The sequence below is a fragment of the Pieris napi genome, chromosome 13 (genome assembly GCF_905475465.1).
Source record: "Pieris napi chromosome 13, ilPieNapi1.2, whole genome shotgun sequence".
Lineage (NCBI taxonomy): Eukaryota > Metazoa > Arthropoda > Insecta > Lepidoptera > Pieridae > Pieris > Pieris napi.
In genome coordinates this window covers 699,819-721,643 of record NC_062246.1, presented here as the reverse complement: position 1 = coordinate 721,643, position 21,825 = coordinate 699,819, and the positions used below count along the sequence as shown (strand labels likewise).

Sequence of the window (21,825 nt, the reverse complement as noted above, 5' to 3'; positions counted from 1 at the left end):
TCAATTAATAAAAACATAAAATTTAATGCCGTCATTTAAAAGACACCTAAGCAAAACCTATAATTAAATTATATTAATATATGATTTTGATGATGATTATTTATTTGTACTCGAGATACGCAAGCTATTATAATATTTGGAGGCACATAAAGTAACTGCAGTTATTCCAATCACGTCCAAATAGTCGTAAATGTAGCGAGCAACTAAATAGAGCGAGAGTGTGGATGGATACCACTAGTACAGCCGGGACTCGCCAATATTCGTAGCGAGGGCGACGAGGAGCCTCGTGAGTCTGGAGCCGGCTTAAGAAACTGCGCGCGCTGTTCTGTCTAACAAGCAAAACTTCTTCATAACTTCTGATTTCTACGCTTACCGTAATTACGGTAGATCTCCATTGTAACTAAAGGTAATATATATGTGATATTTAATGAAATAAAATGTCATTAAAACTAGATATTAAACGAATTTTGTAATTGTAATGTCTCTTGTACAGATGTTATCGAATCATTAATTCATTAAAGTTCGATTTAAAATGAAATCTGCAGTTTTCTGTTATATACTGAATTTTGATGTCTCGCTTCCCCTTCGCCTTCTGACACAGCCTCAGTTGGGGCTCAGACGTCTTTTGGGCGACCACGTCAATCTTCATTTTATTTTGCGTCTCATATCGTGGTAAGTTTTAGCTTTTATTTTATTTATTAAACTTCACCACATCATATATAATGCCTTATCTACAAGCTATGTTTTCAAAAATATATGACTATTATGGCAAACATAATTTTATTTGATTAGCACACTACCGAAAATATCAAGCAAGTGTTTTTATTCTGATATATTCGCGAAGAATTTTTACTTTAACGAATATTTAGGTTAATTTTATAATCCAATCATTTACTTAAACTTATCTATAATTTGTTACCCATTCGATATTTTGTATTTAATATCATATAAATTTAGTTGCGTTCTGTGCGTAAAAATATTTAGTCAATTTTCTTTTAACACAAATCTTAATTTAATTGCGCCAGTCGATAAAAAGGCCGGATAAATTTCAAACTCACTACGAAATAGTTTATTCATGATATTTATATGGTTCTCAGTAAGGCTTTATTATCTCTGGTTATTTGTATCTGTAGTAATTACCTGTTTAGTTATTTTTCCCTTTAAATTTAATATTTTCAGCATTTAATTAGTAATTCATTTTATATTATTATGCATTCATTAATCTGTTTTACGAGAAAGGTGAAAAAATATGTATGATATCATTTAAAGGGCGGACGCTAACTAAATTATACTCAAGTATGAAATTTTTACATCTAAACCGTCAGTAAATGATTCGTTATTCTAATTATTGGTGAAAACCGTTATACATTCCGCACATGTTTTTGATGTTATCGTCAACACACAGACGCAGCACACGATTTGTTTTATTGTAATACTAAGGCGAAACGCATTCATTGACGAATTTCGGTCAATTAATGTAGTGTTACAGATTAGCCGAGATTCAACTGTTTTAAAAAGTTATTTCATTTGAGAGGAGATTTTACTGCATCGACGAGATAAACATCAAATGTTTGACAGTTACAAAACCCATCATTTTTTTGTCTTTTAATTTAACGAATATAATGAATATCGGTCCAGCCATTCTCGAGTTATAAGTGTTTGAACACATAGTTTTTTATGTTTAAGTCCTAAAACAACATGTATGATTAAAATATACAAGAAACATTTGAATTCACAAATTTTACACACATACATATCAATTATATTAGAACACAAAAAATACAAACTAGCAAGGAAAAAAATAAACACAGGCAAAAAAACTGATACTAAAAAGAAACTTAAACCTCATTAAGAGCTTGATAAACATAGTTACGGTAATCTGGAAGATTGTTAAAATATATCAATATTTTCATCAATGTTAGTAATTACGTTGTAAGAGCGACATTTTTACTGGAGAGCCTATGGAGCGTATAGAAGAATTTTAGTTCTAGCAACTAAAAGTCTAAAAACTAAACGCTATATATACGGATATCAGACCGGCCAAGCGTTGCTGTGGCTAAGTTTTTAGTTATATTACATAGTAGTAACCCTTTCAAGGGAAACGGTAGGAGAACACCAGCCATGGAGACCACCATGCTTTTTTGGTGGTAATGCCATTAAAGTGTAGCTTATGTGAAACGTTGGTACTTTCAATACAGCGCCATCTGTTAGAATTGTGACTATCAAATAATAAACAAATATTTTGCAATAAAATAATATTGCGGGTATAAATTGAAGCTATCCTATCTTTTAAGTTGGATCAAACTACACACGGTGTGCAAATTTGATTGATATCGGTTAAGTCAGTCGTCGAAGCGCAGCCGTGCGAGTGACACGCGTATAACCTAGCACGAGCTTATCAAGACAATCTAATCATGTCGAAGTGTGACCAGTGTAATAAAACGTTTTCTAAATCGATGCCCGGATGTGAATGTGCCCGATGTGAAAAAATGGTACACCTAAATACCAGATGCAGCGGTCTTACGAACAAACAGATAACTGCATTAAAGGCGGCCCCAAGCCTAGACTGGACTTGTATGGAATGCCAGCAGGAATCCCCGAAGCGAAACTCCTCTTTGTTTATAACAGAGGATGCAGAGGAGGATATACCTATGGACACTAAGGGGCTAATACATAAAATCTCCAAGGAGGTGGAAAAAACTATAAAGAAGGAAATAAGCGAACTTAACCAATCTCTGCAATTTCACAGTACGAAGTTGGATGAAGTATTAGGTTGTATTGATGCCTTTAAAAATACCATAAAAGCTTTAGAAAGAAAAAACACGGAACTATTACAAAAAAACAACAATCTCGAATTGAGGGTAGGCGTATTGGAGCAGCGTTTCCATGAGATGGAACAGAAGAAACTTGCTAATTCTATAGAAATAGCAAACGTCCCCCCTGCGAGCGAAGAGAATGTGATAAAATTAGTTGAAAATGTAGCATTAAAACTTAAACAGCCCTTCGACGGTATCCGTAACTCAATGCGATACCAAGGTAAATACGACCAACCCGGCATTATACGAGTTAAACTTACTGATAAAGCGACCCAAGAAAAGTGGATTAAAGCTGCAAAAACCATTAAAACTATGGTGGCCGATGTTTGCCCCTATGAACCCAACAATAACAAAATAGTATTCATCAGGGAAGCAATGACTAAATCCAACAAAAGCATTTTATGGGAAGCCAAGCAGGAATTAAAGAACAAACAAAACTATAAATACGTTTGGTTTAAAAACGGTATGGTTCGTGCAAGAAAGGATGATAACACGAAAATAGAAAACTTAAGATCTATATTGGATATACAAGCGTTAAAAAAAAAAGACAGAATGTCAATTAACTGCCCAAATTAAATTGCATATAAATTATTATTATTAATATGGATAGTATAACTAGTGATATTTGTGAATTAGAAGACTGTATAAACATAAATGATTTCGTGAGTAAAATACCCAGCAAACATTTAAATCTGTTGTGTGTACACATAAATATAAGGTCAATCATAAAATATTTTGCTAGCCTCGAGCAATGTATATATGCGGCTAACACTATTGACGTTATTGTTGTTACAGAGGTTAACATTTCTGATAGAATCAGTTGTTTGTACAATTTAAATGGATATCAAATGTTCTCAGCGCTCAGAAACAGTAGGAAAGGTGGTGGTATCTTAGTTTATGTAAAAAAGAAACATAAATTTAGTATACAAATTGTAAAAAGCCAACATTTCGAGAATATACTCTTTACCATCACAACTCAGACGAAATACACTGCGCATATTTGTGCTATTTACCGCCCACCTAGCCTAAGCAAGAGCCTGTTTATTGACGAACTTCATAATATCATTAAGAGTAACTGCCAGAAAAATATAGACTTGTATCTATTGGGGGACGTTAATATAAACCTAAAGCTAGACATTCCTATAAAACATAAATATTGCAACACATTACACAGTTTAGGCCTTATGTGTGGGATCACAACATACACTAGGGCAGAACTATACAAAGGAATCGTTACAAAATCATGCATAGATCACATATACGCTCGATCCCAAACACACGACCTATACACTGCAGCGGTTGGCACAAAACTAGCGGACCATCGAGCGATCGTGCTCGCTTGCACTAAAGCACAGCTACAGGATGTTCCAACATATAAAACATTAATTGACAAAAATAAATTAACGACCCTTCTAGAGCAAATTGATTGGAAGCCGACAGTAGAAATGACGTGTCCTATTGGTATATACAACTTCATACAAAATAACATAACTCAAGCATATAAAAAATCAGAATATACAGTTAAACTTAAATCTAACACTCATCGAAACAGTAACCATTGGATTAATAATAGAATTATTAAAGCATGTCATTACAGAGATAAACTTTTTACTCAATATATAAAAGATACAAACAACTTAATACTAAAACAAAAATATAATAAAACCAGAAATTATGTCAATAAATTAATAAATAAAACTAAAAATAAAACACTTAGAACCAATATAGAAGCTAATAAAAACAATCTAAAAAATCTATGGGATATATTAAATCAATTAACAGGAAAAATTAAAACATCCATTGACGTAGCAATACAAAACTCATTTGAAAATCAAAATGTTACGTGTAAAGATATTGCAAATAATTTTGCAACTACCTTCCACAATAGTATCAGTAATGTTGCAACCAACTGTGCAATTCCACTGTTGGATACAAGTTTATACCGGCGAGCAGAAAATACTAGTATGAGATTTCAGTCAGCAGACCCTAAATCTGTCGCAAAGATAATAAAATCATTAAACGACAAAAAATCTCCAGGCGCAGATAGAATTAGAACTATAGACATTAAAATGTTATGCAATAAAATAAACGTAGCCATAGCTAATCTTATTAACACGAGCATTTACACTGGACAGTATCCTAATTTATTAAAAACAGGTATGGTACGACCAATATACAAAAATGGTAGCAAAAAAAAACTATAATAATTATCGTCCAATAACTATACTGCCAACAATCAACAAAATAATTGAAAAATATATATGTGGACAAATCCAAAGTTATTATAAAAAACACAATATTCTTTCTAACAAACAATACGGATTTCAACCAAATAAAAACACCACACAATTACTATCCGCATTCACAGATCTTATTTATAAGCACTTAAATAAAAAGGATCATGTCCTGGTAGTGTTTATTGATTATAGTAAGGCATTCGACACATTAAGGCACAGCGTAATCCTACAAAACCTAAATGACTGCGGAATACGAGGAAACCTGCTCAAGTGGTGTGAAAACTATCTGCAAGATAGAACTTATCGTGTTAAAGTGTGCAACGAAGAAAGTTTCCCAATATCCATAACAGAAGGTACGGCTCAGGGCTCAGTTATTGGACCCTTGCATTACCTTACCTACGTTAACACATTACCTAACATAATAAAATATTGCCAGATATTCCAATTTGCAGACGATACATGCCTAGTAGCCGCTGGGGCTAACATACAAGAAGCAGAAACAAAGCTGCAAGCTGACTTCGATGCATTGGCTGAATGGTCCCACGACGTGGGACTTGTACTAAATCCGGGTAAAACAAAGTTCATGCATATCCGATCTAGTCGCAATCTGGGCGCGCGTGCACCCCACTTGGTCTTGCACAGCCACATTTGTGCACATTCCAGTAAATCGTACCCCATCAACTGTAACTGCAACGCCTTAGAATTGGTTCATTGCCACAGGTACCTGGGGCTTGCAATTGATGACCGAATGTCCTGGAAAATGCATATTAATTCTGTCTGTGAAAGGCTAAGAGCGATACTTGCCAAATTCACTATAATAAAAAATAAAATACCTCTCAATACTCTGCTACTGCTATACAAAGCACTAGCAGAATCTATTATAACATATGGACTTTCAAGCTATGGGAGAACATGCAAAACCTATCTTAATCAAATATTTTCATTACAAATACGTATTTTAAAAGCAATTGCTCCTTACAAAATAAAATCACAATATAAAGAAGACTATAGAAAGCTATTTGCATTTTTTAAAATTATACCTATACAAGAGAAAGTGCAGCTAGCATTATTAAATGAAAACTACTTTACAGACAATTACCTTAAAACAACTAAAACTCACTATCACTATACAACACGTAGAAAATTAAAAAACGAATTTCTTTTACCAAAATACAATAATTTATATGGGAAAAAAACATTAGACTATATTATTCCAAATCTATTAAACTCTTTACCGGCTGCGCTATTTGCTAATGTAACAGAAAACAATATCAAATTTAAATTAAAAAATTACTTTATAAGTCAAACAATAACAAATTATGCATAACTAAAAGTAGGATGTCGTCATTTAGTTCATGTTCGAATATGTAAATTCGAATACACATCCTGTATTCGAATGAGAATTTCTCGTCAAGAACAGGTTTCTTGCATCGGCTGTGGAGCGTCATTGTTTCAATTGGTATATGTTGTTCGTGCAATTTTTATGGTTTATTGGTGGGGGTGTTATATTGTATAGTGTGTCACTGGCCTGAGTGTTTAATAGTGTGTATTAGATTAATTATTTAAATATTTTCGACGACCTGGTGGACGGAAAAACTGTGTCCAGTTTGTGTTTCCACCACGCCAACTTTTTTCTATTTAGGATGATGTATAGAATAAATAAATAAATAAAAAAAAAAAAAAAAAAAGTAGTTTAGGAGTCCATAGCGGACAAACAACGTGACACGTAATTTATATATATTAAGATTACAAAGAAAGGAAAATTTAGCAAGAAGGTCAGTATGAGTATTAAAGGTTAATATTTTATACCAAAAAAAAAATATTGGTTGTTTGTAAAGTAGGTTTACGATCGAGATGTTTACGTGATAACGTCTTATTGGTGATATAAGTTTTTGGGAAGTAAGGAATTAATCACATTTTGTTTCACTGTTAAACATTCAACGAAAACTTAACCGCACGAGAAAATCTCCATTCGTTTGTATGCCGCTAGAGTGAGAGAGACGGAAGATCGGTCCACTCACTCGAACGCTATGCCAGCCTCCGCTCGTGAGGATTCCGCGTGACAAGTTTCACGGAATGACTGGCAGCGCTCGAGATGAGACGGGAGATCGGTCCGTCTCTCTCTCGTTATACCTGCGATCGCGCTCGTGAGGTTTTGGTGTGACACAAGTTTCTGAACATGTCACCCGACTAAAACGATTTTAAAGACGTTATCACGTCAAAAAACGATCAATGAAGTCACGAAATCGTCCAAATGGGCCTCGTACGTTTGCTATAGACCATGCAAGTGTAGACGATTGCAAAGCTTAGGAAACGTTTTTGAACTGTTACAATAGTATTTATGTGCATTTTGAAATGTTTCCACCATAAGGTGTCAACAGATTACAGTGGCATATTCTAACAACCTTCGAACAAGTGTTTTGTAAAGAGCACTGCACTTTGAATGTTTGTAAAGGATGAAGATTACCTTTGTAAATTAATAACAACAGTGATGTTACCAAACTTTACCTCTTTATACCCCAAAACACGCGATTGTATAACTCCGTAGCACTTTGGGACACCACCAAAGTTATCTGGAATAATATGGATACTACAAAAAAGCTAAATTCAGCTTACTTCATTAAAACAAAAAATTTCAATGTCGAAAAAAAATTTCGTCACGGTGACTTATTAGCATTAATTTTATAAAATAACTGTTCAAACTTTGTAAAAAATAAAATTTGTTGTGTTTATTTTTGTCAACAAAAGGTTCTTTTGAAGGAAAAAAAAGAATGTTGATGATTATTAGAAAATTTAAACGACACTTATAGTGCGTGATGCATATAATTGTCGTTATTGATAGATATAGTTTAGCACATATCATTGAACAATAAATACTATGTTTTTGAATAATATTTATTGTTATTAATTATACCAATTCGAGTTCAACATAGTTAAGGCAAGACAATGTATGTCGTGACAGCTAGTAATAATATAAAAATGGTATCACTGACTCTTTCTTCCCTTAATCCACAAATAATTTAAATTATTACTTGCAGCCGCATGGAGCCATTTCTGTTTATTTTTGACGAGAAGGCATTTATTTAGAAATACACATAAATAATAGATAATTAAAAAAACAATCAAAAGTGTTAAGGTGTAAAGGTTACCGTGTTATGATCATTTGATGAATTTCTGTATACTCCAAGTTCAGAAGCCATTTTCAAATCATTTCCTAATGAAGTAATTTAAAATTTTGATAGTGAATGCATGCTTATTTAATGTATATTATGTAATAACAGTGTTTGGGCGATATCATATTAAGAAATTTTTAAGTTACTTCGCTGTTTCACGATTCTTCATAAAATCTTCTCCCTACCAACCAAACCCACCCAAATGCTAGCTTAGATAATTAATTAATCCAATGATATAAGTTTCGCATTCACCACCCTCGCATCTTCCACTCATTAGCATCTTGTTTGTTTTAAAACTTTTAAGATAAATATTGAGATTGAAGGTCTAATTAATAACATTTTAATTTATTTATGAATGTGTCAAACTTTTGGACACAGGTGAATGAATATTTCTGTTATACCTCGAGAATAATTAAATTAATTTTATAATATTTACAATACTCGTAGCAGTGGCAGTCTATGTTAACTTAAAATATATATTGGTTTGAAACCGTTCCCGATAAGATTGTATCACAAGTCATGTATTAGTTAAATAACTCACTTTCACAACATCACACAACAGCGGAATTTGGTATTACTTTGTTAACTGTATTTAATCACTTTTATTTAGTTTTTCATTTATGTTTGAATCTTTTTGTTATATTACGATTCCATCTTTGGATATATCTTTAGTATAATTATTTTTTGTTATATATCATTTATGTTAACAGTAGGAGTACGAAATATAATATATAAAATAAGATTTTATAACTCGATGGTCTTAACCAATAGTAGAAATACTAGTTTTTCCGTCGCAATGAACATTTCTTAAGCGCCAACATTGATTATATTGTAAAAAAAAAACTTTATCAAAAACAAAAGGTGCTTAGTACAAGAAGTATAGCAGAGACGGCATTTTATTATCACTTTATAGGAGCTACAAAAATTTAAGTAAATGTCTGCCCCATGCCACACTTCGGGCATTTAGCCTCGAGGGCAGAACATTTGATGTTCATTTTGTTTCCCCAACTTTACTATCCAAATAACCTTTTATGTTTTCTTTGTATCCTTAATTCCGTAAACATGTTAAAATAAACCTCAAATACAAAAATATTAATATCCAATAGTAAATATTAAAGCCTTAAAACTTGAGCCACTAAATATTGCCCATAACTCCTGCAGCAACTGTTTTTTTAACTGTGTCGTGTTTTTGTTTTAGCAAGCTCAAAAGGCAAGGCAGCATGTGGCGCCAACTTTGCCTTTTGGCGCTGGTTATAACCGTTCTGTGTGCTTCGGACCATAATCGAGGTAACCAACAAATATACAATATTCTTAACCGCCATAGTAATAATAAAAATTATTAAAAATAGATAAACAGAAAATTCAAACAGATTTAAAAAGTTTAGTCCCTGTTGCAGCGTATCTTTAACGCTAGCAGCATTTCCTCGCTGTATTGCGATACTTATTGTTCGAGCGAGGAAAGCACCAGCTCTGGGGTCACCGGTAATATCTACCAGGCGCTAACTTAACCTTTAATTATTTGTGCACTTGAACCCCACGGCCCAAGAGTCTCTACTCCAAAGGGAACAAAATCAAAGTTGGAGGAAAGACTCTATATTTGAGCCGTTCATTATTTTCCGTTTACTCAGCGGCCGCGCCAGATTTTCTACTTGTCTGATGGAGGTGAGACGGGGCTATGAGTTAAGGTTTAATACCTTTTGCCACAATAAGACGTATAGTTTTATACTTGGGCAAGAAGTGAATACGTAGGCGGGATTGGGATAAAAGTTCCAACGCAACTAATAATATTTACGATGAACAGAGGATCGTCAGCCGCGTTCAGCCGACCCTTTCTGGATCAGCGGTCGTTATGGACGCTCCCTTCGTGGACCGGCTGAAGCTGTGACGAATAACAGGTAACATTGAAGGCACTTAGCGGCTCAAGTATAAAAAAAATCTTTATGCATTTTTTTTATAAAACAGCGGGCAAACGGGCAGGAATTTCCGACCTATTAAATTATTTTTAAAACCCTTATAAAATCATATTATTTCGGCTGGTTTGTGGACTCAGTTTCCGGACTTAGACTCTCAATGGGTCCGTTGTACATAAATCATAATAAATATAATATATAATAAATCATATTATTTCGAGTACACAAAATAACTCCTTATAATCTTATATTTAATAAAACTGGTATTATATTATATTAAGAAAGTATGTTTGCACGGCTTTCGTGAAGCGAGAAATCAATGGTTAAGACTAAATTATTTAAGAAAGGCTTTAAAATATCCTGAGTTAAACATAACTCCTAAACAACAACTAGTTTGGAGTTTGCATGTATGTAAGACATGCCTTTGCTTTTTCTTTATAACACATCTCTTTGAACGCAAGCAATGACGTGGCTCAATTCTACTTTAACTACGAAATGAGACATAAAACAATAAAAATTGCCCTTAGTTAAAATTACGACTTTTGTTTAAAAATCTAGTCTCGTCCCTAACAGCCGTATACAGAAAGAAAGTGACGAACAGTAAGTACTTCGCAATGAATGAACCTCAATGCGTCAATTAAAATAATAGGCCACTAAAATAAAATCGATCGTTAAATTTATTTTTAAATTCTTCTCGAAGGAATTCACCAAATTTGGTTCATATCAACGCAGATAAGGTTTGATTTAGCAATAATTGACATCACTATTGTAACGACAGGGTGGTCCGTCACGCAGAGGAAGATGAAGACCAACAGAAAAGTAATAGGTACGTGTCCTAGATTTTGGATATATATATTATACTAGCTGGCCTGGCGAACATCGTACCGCCTAACAGTCGATTCTTTATTTGTTTAAAATACTTATTCTGCTATTCGGGACACCGGTCTAGCTAGTAAGATAAAAAAAAAAGTTGATAAGACAACAAATACATTATGTCAAAAAATAAAAATGTACCTTCCCGGAACCCCTCCACTAACACTTAAACTTTATGCTATCGTATTAAAGTTCAAATTGACTTTTAAGTATTATTACGAATATTTTGTATGGGAATATAGAAAAGTGTTGTTTTTAGACTTTTTCATTCATTTTTTTTTAAATTTTTCTCCGTAAGAACCATCCTCGTACTTCAAGGTATATTATAAAAAAAATCAGACAAATCGGTCAAGCCGTTTTCATGTTATGTCGTGACAACGGAAAACGGGTTTCATTTTTATATATATAGATATCTAAATCGCAGAGTGTATTCGACGTGACAAATTGTATTACGAAAATAATAATTTTATTTGTTTTAAATATATTTTCGCTTTATTCTAATTTATATTATTTATTAAAGCTATGTCACATTGGACTACATGTAAATATAAGCTTTTGCAGAAATACAAAAAAATTAACTAGGTAATGAAGATAAAATAGACACAAGGTTGTGTGGCGTCGATATTATGAGGATTTGGTAATTTGCTTACAAATAAAATGTTTCGTTACATCTTTTTCATTAATAGCAAGATGCCTTCAGTAATGTGTGTTTCATACCTGTAGTATGAGGTCCGATCTCTTTGGTCTGCTTTAAACATTTGTATTAAGTTTGGACATAAACATACCGGGTCATCTAGTAACAGTAATAAAATGATGAATGTTACAGGTTCTTCTTGACGAATCGTTACGGGAAGAGAGCTGGGCCGTTGAGTGACAGATTGGCCAACCGAATGAACGATCGCTTCGGGGACAGGTGGAAAAAACAAATTGTATGCGACTGCGTTCCCAGAGAGCATTATAAAAGGTAGGACGGAGTTACTTTTATTTGTGTGTGTGTCAGAGAAAGAGAGGGGTGTGTTAAAGGTTTAATTAATGATATTCCCGGACACTTTATTATGTTAAATATCCTTATTAGTAAATTAGGTTAGACTTAAAATAAAATATGGAATATAAGATACAGATATCACTTATTCCACGTCATTAAATTTGAATCTGTAGACATCCCTACTTATCAGCAAAGAAGACAGAGGGTGTAGGCCGAGAGAAAAAGTCGGCGTAAAAAACTCTCGGTACACTTTTAAAATAGCAAATCATCAAACAACACTTATTTTAAAACAAATATCGCAAATTAATTAGAAGTAGCCTGTCTAGCACTACTCCCAGGCGCTTCTATCAACTAGATAATCGTTAACTTTATAGTAATAATAATAATAATAATAATAATTTATTTATTGCAAGAATATGGTACAAAATGTTGAGGTGATACAATCGTAAATCGTTCGCATATTCTGCCACACACGATGGCGAGCAAATTTGTCTTAAGGAATTTTACATTATTATTCAAAGGCAATTCTTATATTATCTAGTCTATTATCTATATATATATAATGAAAATGGTCTTCGTTTGAGGCTCAATCACGCCTAAACCACTGATCGTATCGACATGAAACTACCACCATTCGATGCGAAATTAGACTAGATGGTTTATGGCTATTTATTTATTAAATTCCAACGTTCCTTCATTTTTTTATTGCTGTTTTACTTTTATGAAAATTTATCCATACGGACTTCACCGCGGAAACATTCGGGGAGGCTTCCTAGAACCTCTAAACGTCAACATCTGTTAAAAACTCGATTTTCGAAATATTTCAATTTTCTTAGCGGGAAGTTAAAAAGAAGAATAATAAAAATATGAAAAAAAATAAAATAATGAAACATAAAATTTATTTTAATTCGTCCAGCAAAGCGGGCGCGAAACGGCTAGTACTATATACATGACATCATTAATTTTATATTAATTACGGTGTTTCACGCAAATAATCATTTATTGAATAGTACATTTTTTCTAAAATTAATACACTAAGTCGCTTTTTAAAGACTCTAGACGGAAGATCTTTTAATTCTTTTGGTAATCTTTTGTAAACTTTAATTGCCATACAAAAGTTGTTTTTCCGAAAAAGTTCCAGATTGATTTTTGGCACAGCCAATTTCTTCCCATGTCTACTTCTTACTTCAACTTCTACATTTGACTTAAAAATATGTTTGTTTCTGTGCACGAATAAGGACATTTCTAAAATATAAATTACATGGAAGAGATAAAATTTCGAGCTTCTTAAAAAAAGGTACGCAACTATCAAGACAGTTTGCTCCACAAATTGCTCTAATAAATTTCTTTTGAGCCTTAAATGCATATTGAGTTCTCGTCTGTATATAAACCAGTATTTTGGAATATCTTTAAAAGTTTCGTTTTCTTCGAGTGTAAAAGTCAGCGATTGTGCGGTCTCAAGGTCTGAAAGTGCCAAGTAGTGGAGGTCCGAGTGTGTGAGTGTCATTTATGTTACTTGCTATTAAGTTTAAGCAGGAGTTTTTACGTGTTGGGCGCTTTATATGATTTTGTAAATTATTATTTTGAAGAATAGAGAAAAGTTCGCGGGAACATTTATTATTTTTTAAAATATCTATGTTCCAGTCTCCACATAATATTAGTTTTTTGTTGCGTTTCCTGCATAGGTTACTTAAAAGTTGTTCTAAATTATATAAAAAAGCTGTTACATCTAAAGTAGGAGTCCGGTAAATACATATTATTATTAAGTTGTATTTACTTATTACGCCAACATATTCGAATTGGAGAGGAATTGGGGGTCTAGGGTAGCAAATTTCCTTGTATTTTAAATTGTTTTTTATTAAGATGCACGAACCTCCTCACCGTTGATTAGGCCGAGAATATGAGGAGACTAATCTATAATTATTTATCTTAACGTTGGATTCACTTCCTTGATTAATAAAAGTTAGTCAGTCACTGTGAAACATATGATGTCTACATTTACTAAATTTCTTCACAGGTCTGTGATGGCTACATTAATTAAATCTTGTTTGTTAAGCAACCCTGCTATATTTTGATGGACGAGTCTTAATTTATTTTGCTTATTAGTTGCTACGAAAAAAATTACAACTGGAAGGCTGGTTTTTATTTATAATATTGGTACTTGACATTTTAAGAAAATTTGTTATTTTTAATTGTACAGTGTGAGTTGACTTGTTTGTGTGACTATGTTGCACGCTGGATTTATAGTTGAGATTTGTCTTAGGCTGTGTATAATATCGAATGTACTCAATTTCCGTGTTTATTTTATCACATAGGTTGAAGAGGTGTTTTGTATGAGAATAGGGTGTGTTTTTATCGTACCTCGAGTGGCGTACTTTTAAGTAGTGGCAATATTTACAATTAGATATAATAGATTTTAGAAAAAAGTTAATTAATTTCATTTAAGTGAGTATTATATTGTACATTGGTTATAAACACCTTTTGCTGTCGCAATTGGTATAACACATTACACAATTGTGAGATGAAGGTATAAGGGCGTTTATCGTTTGCACCTATTATTAATACTATAATGTAATCGTAAGCCTTTTTACACAGCTTCTCTTAAATGTTATTAAAAAGTAGAGATAAAAGAGCCTCTAGGATTTTATTAAAGAAAAGTATCCCTTTTCCCAAAAAAGAAGTACTAACTTTAGATAGTCTAGTACGGGAAAATTGTAGCCTGCGTTTGTTTAACATTGTGCGTATGTTCTATTCTAGTAAACTTATCACTATTTTTGTATACATACATAATATTTTCATAAATATATTGCAAATTACTTATCAGTCTTAAGTCAGGCTAGTAATTATTTATCCAAACATTATATATTCAAACGATTAATGCTGGGATTGCTGCATATAAATAAAAAAATAAAATAAAAATAATAATACTTTTAATTGTTTCAGGAGCGTGTTCAGAGTATCAGCATAGACCACAGGCTAAAATTATATTATCAAATAATTAATAATACTTAAACCTCCAAATTTTACCTATTTAACACAAAACAAAACTTTATCTGTTTGTATAAAAACTAGGCTGGAGTTTTCATACAAGCCGAAAAAAATTCATGAATTACTGACATTAAAAAACTCAAGCAAATTAAAAGTAATGTTGAAGATTCAATAAAATAAAACCAGACATAAGTTTGTCCCACCCCACTAAGGGATTAGAAAATATTTCAGTGGTTCCCCCTTTTTTATTTGTATACAAAGCACTTTTAGCATTAAATATTTTAATTTATATCTAAAACATAGATTAATGATTAAATTAAAGAGGAAAAAATTTAATTTGTGTTTTCTTTATCACTATATCGGATCGTAGATAATGCAAATTGAAACTGTAATCTCGACTTCAATATTAAGTACCGCGAGATCTCAAGAGTAAATTGGGAACAAAAAGCAACCGGCGTGCACAAGTTAGGTTAACATTTTGAAGCCGCTGTAAAACTATTAATTTTTTCATAATTAAATCAGTTGTGACTTATTTAGTCAGAAGGTCGACTGTTGTTTAACAAATGTGAATTCTAACTGAATAAAGTCTATAAAACAGCTAGTCTAAGTAAACGAATTGTACATAAAAACATATCGGACTACAAAGAAAATATGTTTTACAATATTAGCTAGGAAATATATTATGTTAGATACTCAATCAAGACACAGGTGTGTGACACAACGAGTTATGATTCTACGAAACATCCCACGTCCGAACGGTACAAAAACTAATGGCTTATGTTTAACTTACCACCAGGTATAGTAACATATAACAGACAAAAATAGTAAATGATTACCAAAATTAAACCCGCATTTTAATGTAAAATTACAACCTAAGTTTTAACATCTCGCTATCCTATTTAAGCAAAATGACTCCAAATAAATCATTGTTAACCCAAAAGTAGTAAATGATCGCCAAAATTAAAACAGCATTTTAATGTAAAATTATAACCAAAGTTTTTACATCTTGCTATCCTATTTAAGCAAACTGGCTCCAAAAAACTCATTGTTAGCCCAAAAATAGTTAATGAAAACCAAATTATTAACCATATTTTAATTTAAAATGAAATGCAAAAAAATAAAATCTCGTTATCCGATTAAAGTAAATTACCCTCGGCAAAAAAAATATTTTGCCAAACACAGTAAAGTAAATTTACTCCTAACCTTTTTGTCTCCAAATTGATTAACCACTACAAAAAAAAATTATCTTGAGCGTTTCGTTTACAACCAAATGCTATACCTAAAATAAAAAATAAAACTCTTACAATTTCAATAATCCCTTTTTTAATTATTGAAACAATCATTAAAAAGATAGTCCTCTTAAAACTAATAATAAACAGTTCAAAGATCTTAAAACTAAACTAATAATAAGCATTTAAAAAATCTTAAGAAGAATCAGTCTTCTGTATTAATTCACTGCACAATTAATGCTTTCTTAGCTTTGGCTGGTCGTCCTCTTTTGCGCTTCATGCCAATCGGAATAGCTCTGGCCTCTGAAGGTGGCTGGACGTGCTTAAGCCGAATCGCCAATCCAACGAGATGCTTGCAAATGTAATCTTTGAGAAACTTTGGGCAATTGCATGTGCCGTGTAACCAATTTTCCTTTTCTCGGGGCATTATAACTTCCCACTCTCTAAAATGTTGCTCTTTGTATTCGTCAAAGGTCTCCCATGGCTTTTCATAATTTTTGCAATCTAAATCCGACCCAGCTGGAATTCTGTATGAGCAAACTAGCTCAGTACTATTCTTTAATGGCACCTGCTTCGACAGTTTTGCCCATTGGTAACTTTCTGTCCACATCTTTAAAGATACTGTCGGCAGTTGAGCGAACCGTCTCTCAGTATTATTAATCACGTATTCATTAGACCAGTCCTTGACTATATCAGAAGCAATTACTAAGAACCGCGCCAAAGGATGACGCTCACGAAGCGTGCCACCATCTTTTATTGTTTTATTGAAAGATTCCAGAGCATTGTTTGTAGCAGGAGTCCCCAGAGATGCGCCCAAATACCAGAAACGATTTAGTATTAGCCATTCATTTTCAAAGTATGTAACAAAATCTTTTTCGGCTTTCCACTTGTCCAAAAATTTTTCGCTGGCTCGATCAAATATTTCCTGAGTTGAGGCACACTGTAAAGCATCAATATCTTGTAAGATCTCTTTTTGGGATTTCTTTTGCACACTTTGCTCTACTCTTGTTTGCATCTTCTTTTTCGCATGCGCCCAGCACATTCTTATGACTGTATCTGTTCCAAATGTGCACGCAAAGGCAGTTTGTATAGCCTTCGCTGCATCACAGACCAAAACTTTACAACTTAAAGTGTATGAAAATATTGAGAAAACTGCTTTTTTTAATGCGGAAAATAAAAATATGAAGTCTTCCGTTCGTTCAGCTGTTGTCACAGCTAATCCAAATGGGTGAAAATGTTTATCTCTGTCTGTAGTTCCAATCACAAGTACTGGAAACCCTTGCCAAATGAGCTTATATGTGGCATCCGCGTGAAGAACAGAACATTGGCGTGATAGACCAATTAAATATTTCGTCGTTAACATGAACCGGAAGTTCTGATCTAAATCATCTTCAGAAATTTCATACGCCAAAACAAAAACTTCGTGACCGTCATCAGGTATTTCAGAGTTTTCTTTTAACCATAATTCAAGCTGTCCCAAGCTTATTACCGATGGCCCGTATTTTTTCTTACGTATGATTTTAAGATAATTGTTTAACTGTAACTTAGTCGGCAGAACTAGTCCATTAATTTTACTTAAGTTCTTCATAATAGATTTAGGTTTCAAACGCAGTTCGAATAGTTTTTCTATTTCCTTTTTCGTTGCCTCATTTATTCCCCTAGTCGACTGACAGTCAGAATTTTCATGGTCGTGACATGTTTCAGTACGAAATAATAATATATCATCACACGATGCGTCAAATAAAAGATAAATCGCGGCAGAACACTGAATTTCAGCCCGAAGCTTCACTTTGTTACAACGATAGTAACGTTTTACTCCTTCTTCAGTCGTATGAATTTTTTGTATTGACCAGGTCTTCTCATTTTTGATAAATTCCTCAGCGCTCCGCACAGTTATAAATTTTCTTTCAAAAACCCAAACTTTATTTTGCCTTCGACGTTTTTTCGTATGCTCTGTGATTTTATATTCGTCTTCATCTGATTCCGATGAAGTACTCAACAGCGGAGCACACGAACTCGGTCCCGCTAAGTTTTCATTCGCCATTGCAAAGAAGATAGATACCAAAACACACCCAATAAAAGCAAGTGCTCGCACGCGACTAAATTGGCGATCGTGTCCGGGCGTGCGCGGCGCTTGCGGTGTGGTGGGAGAGGATCGTAAGCCGCAGACATAACTTAATATGGCATCATAATGCTTCATTTGGTAATAAGCCTACATTTTATGTCAATCATAGTGGTTTATTTAGGCAGAAATAGCGCATTAATTTGCTCGCTAAGATTTGGTGATCATTTACTACATTTGGTGTTCGAATACAATTTGAAGTGCAGTCGTGACTAAAATAGCTAGTACTATTGTAATTTTAGACGTTATTTATCTGGTGTTAAGTATATATTTTTGGTAAAAGAACTAAGGGTATCAAAGCATTTTATGGTGATCATTATATTTAACCCCAAAACTAATTACACTGACTTACTAGGACTTCATATCATGTCATCATGTTCATCAGTCATAACATTTAATAAAAAAGTGTTTATTTTTTACAAGTAAAGGCATCACAATTAAAGTTATCTGGGCGGTAACAACCTTATTGGGCGGGTCATGGATTATCCAGTTGGCCAGTCTCAATATTAGGGCCGAGGCCGAAGGAAGGCATTGGCATCTTAATGTAAAGTTAATAAATCACAATATTATTTAACAAAAATTTCCTTCATCAAAGCCATAGAAGCGCGCATTGAATAATTCGCAGACAACTTGCTTTTAAATGTCGATTAATTATTTGAAAATGCATTCCCGATGTACTTGCGGTGTTTCTAATAGCTCCTTTGATTGCTGATGCTTTGATTAAATAAAATGTTTTTAGAGTTGGCTATATTTTAAGATTCAATCAAAACGACTAGCGTAATTGGTTAAGGCTTTGGGTCCACCGCCGGCTCTGCAGAGGCTCGTCGATGCGACCGTCTCAAACCGAAATTGCGATTAAAACATATTATAAAACTAGGTGTCACGGCAAACGTTGTTTTGCCATGTATATTATTTCTAGGACAATTTTTTTTAGTTCAATGAAAATAGCTACAATAATAAAAAAATCGGGGTTGATCGTAGAGGGGTGAAAATTAGGGGTTATATTATATAATTTGTATGCTGTATCATAAAAAAATAGAAATAAAAAAAAATAGAATAAACAATTTTTTTTGGGGTGGACACCCCATATCACTTGAAAGGGTTGAAAGGTAGATAGTAGCCGATACTCAGAGCTACTGAATATGCATATAAAATTTGATAAAAATCGGTCGAGCCGTTTCGGAGGAGTATGGTAACTAACATTGTGACACGAGAATTTTATACATAAGAAGATAATAGTGAACATCATGGTAGGATATCTTGGTGCTCAAGTGTTCGCTCTGTTTCAAGATTTCCATATTTCTGGTTATTTCTTCAAATTGTCGAATGCCTTTTGAAATATTCGAATCAAGATCATGACTTGGAAATTTTGAGTTAGATATTAATAATGTGATTTATTGGCGACATTTCTAATGCCTCATATTCTGAATTAATAGTTATGTTACTAGACAACCTTTTATGATAATAGACCTGAAAATCTTTAGTTTTTATTATACAACCCTCCATAACGCTCAACAAACCCGCATTCGATAATTTTTGAAGTTATACTTCTTTAGGCGCGTTATGAAAATTTGATGAGAGTGAAATTTTACGATGCGCGCGCACCTATGACACAAAATTCGGAGTGTGATTATAGCGTGCGCAATCTACAAAAGAAATAGAATATAAGCTAACTTCACGCATATTCTATTTCTTAGCTTAGCAGCTTAACAAGAATTTTGAATATCCATGACAATTGACATCTGACATTGACATTTACCTTTTAAACAAATATAGGAGTTTGAATTATTGTTTAAAATAAAAGATTATCTATGTATCTAGTTATTTTCATTATACAAGTGCGAATTTTATATGTGCGTCTGAATTATAATCAGAAGTGATTTAAATTTAATATCTAAATCAAAACTAATTAATATGATAAAATATTTGTGAAAAAACTGTGCCAACCTTCCTGAGTGCTTCAATACAATTGAGGTTAACTATCCGTAGGTATTATCGAGTATTATTGTTGATTAAAACTGAAACATGAACCATTATTCATTGCTTATGTTTATTGCGTTTGTTACAGCAACGTTTTAGAAATATTCTATATATCAATAATTGAGAACAAAGATTTAAGCACGAATACTAATAAGGAGAAAATGAAGGCTTGGAGCGATATAACAGAGAAGTAAACATTTTAATAAGTACCTGCATCTCAAAAAAATGACCACATTATTTAATCAAAACATGTAATTTTTCAGATTTAATCTAGCAAATATAAGGACAAGAGACAAAAAACAATTGATGAATCAGTGGAAGTGCACTAAATTGAATACAAAAAAAGAGTTGTCATCTTATCGCCGTGAAACATCTAAAACTGGAGGTGGAACAAAGCCACCATCACCTTCTCGAGACACAATGGATATGGCAGAGATGATACCGCAACGGTTTGAAGTAGATTTCAATGAATTTGATTGTGATGGTGTCGAGGTAGGAATGTTAATTATAAATATGATGTATGGTGATGTTCAAGGTTCAACCTTTCAAGCATAGGCATATGCTCACAACAGTACTTTATTCCCCTACAGGTAGTTAGAGATATTGTAATACCTCAAAACATCCATGTTGCACTTGTAGTACCGAAACTCTGTCCAGCCAGAAGTGAGCCCATTCCCACTTATTATGGACAGTGGGTATAATACACCTTAATACCTGAGTGCGAACCACTCACCATGATACTTAAATTAATAGATGTTATTTATATATTTCAGGATATTACAAATAAAATCATTTTGGAAACAATTGATATCCCAAAAGCCAACAATGACAAGGTAATAAATCAGTTTTGACATAACTTGAATACTAAAAAATGCCAAACAAAGGTGTGCACAACAGTGACAACATAACTTAACAATTTCATTATTTTGTAGGATTAAAGAAAGGTTAAAGAAAATCATGTCAAACTGAACAACAAGAATCCCCAAACAACTCCAAAGAAACCTACAAGGAAGACACCGGTATTATATTTAAATTATCTCTATCTCTAAATAGAATAAAAGAAAGTTGCTATCCAGGTCTGTAGCATGTGCTACAAATTATATTATTAACACATTTATATAATTATATTAATATAAATGTGTTAAAAAATTTATAATATGAATTATAAAAAAATTTAAGTTTTGCATGGACAGAGCTTAAATTAATATTCTCTTATTTGTTGCAGAAAGCAAGTAGTAGTTTTAGTTTTGGAGAAGCCTCGTAGATGCACAACCAAGTAATGATTAATTTAAAATTACAAACCGAAATTCTGATGAAGACAGTCACTTAAAAATAAATAGTATAATGAAATAAAAATGTTTTAAAGATAAATAGTGTTTTATTTGTTTAATGTAAGAGAATAATAATAAATATTTATTTAATTAATTTTTCAAATGTAAACTGAACTTTATTGATTTTAATGACTCCTTTTCCAGTCTTTGATTATTTAATTGTAATTAATTATTTGCATGC

The 21,825-nt window shown here is 32.8% G+C and overlaps 2 protein-coding genes across 3 annotated transcripts; both read left to right on the top strand.

Moving 5' to 3' along the window:
• Positions 1 to 561: 561 nt before the first annotated feature.
• On the top strand, positions 562 to 15,298 carry LOC125055203. 2 transcript variants are annotated; one of them, XM_047657536.1, is made up of 6 exons: positions 562 to 672; positions 9,425 to 9,513; positions 10,028 to 10,121; positions 10,915 to 10,962; positions 11,836 to 11,973; positions 14,938 to 15,298. In XM_047657536.1, exons 2-6 carry the CDS (start codon positions 9,447 to 9,449, stop codon positions 14,960 to 14,962), a joined length of 372 nt encoding a protein of 123 aa, XP_047513492.1. In that variant the 5' UTR covers positions 562 to 672; positions 9,425 to 9,446; the 3' UTR covers positions 14,963 to 15,298. The 2 variants fall into 2 exon arrangements, with proteins under 2 accessions (XP_047513492.1, XP_047513493.1); XM_047657537.1 differs by lacking the exon at positions 10,915 to 10,962.
• LOC125055196 lies at positions 2,439 to 3,421 on the top strand. Its single transcript, XM_047657528.1, has one exon. It carries the CDS (start codon positions 2,457 to 2,459, stop codon positions 3,390 to 3,392), a length of 936 nt encoding a protein of 311 aa, XP_047513484.1. The 5' UTR covers positions 2,439 to 2,456; the 3' UTR covers positions 3,393 to 3,421.
• Positions 15,299 to 21,825: the final 6,527 nt, after the last annotated feature.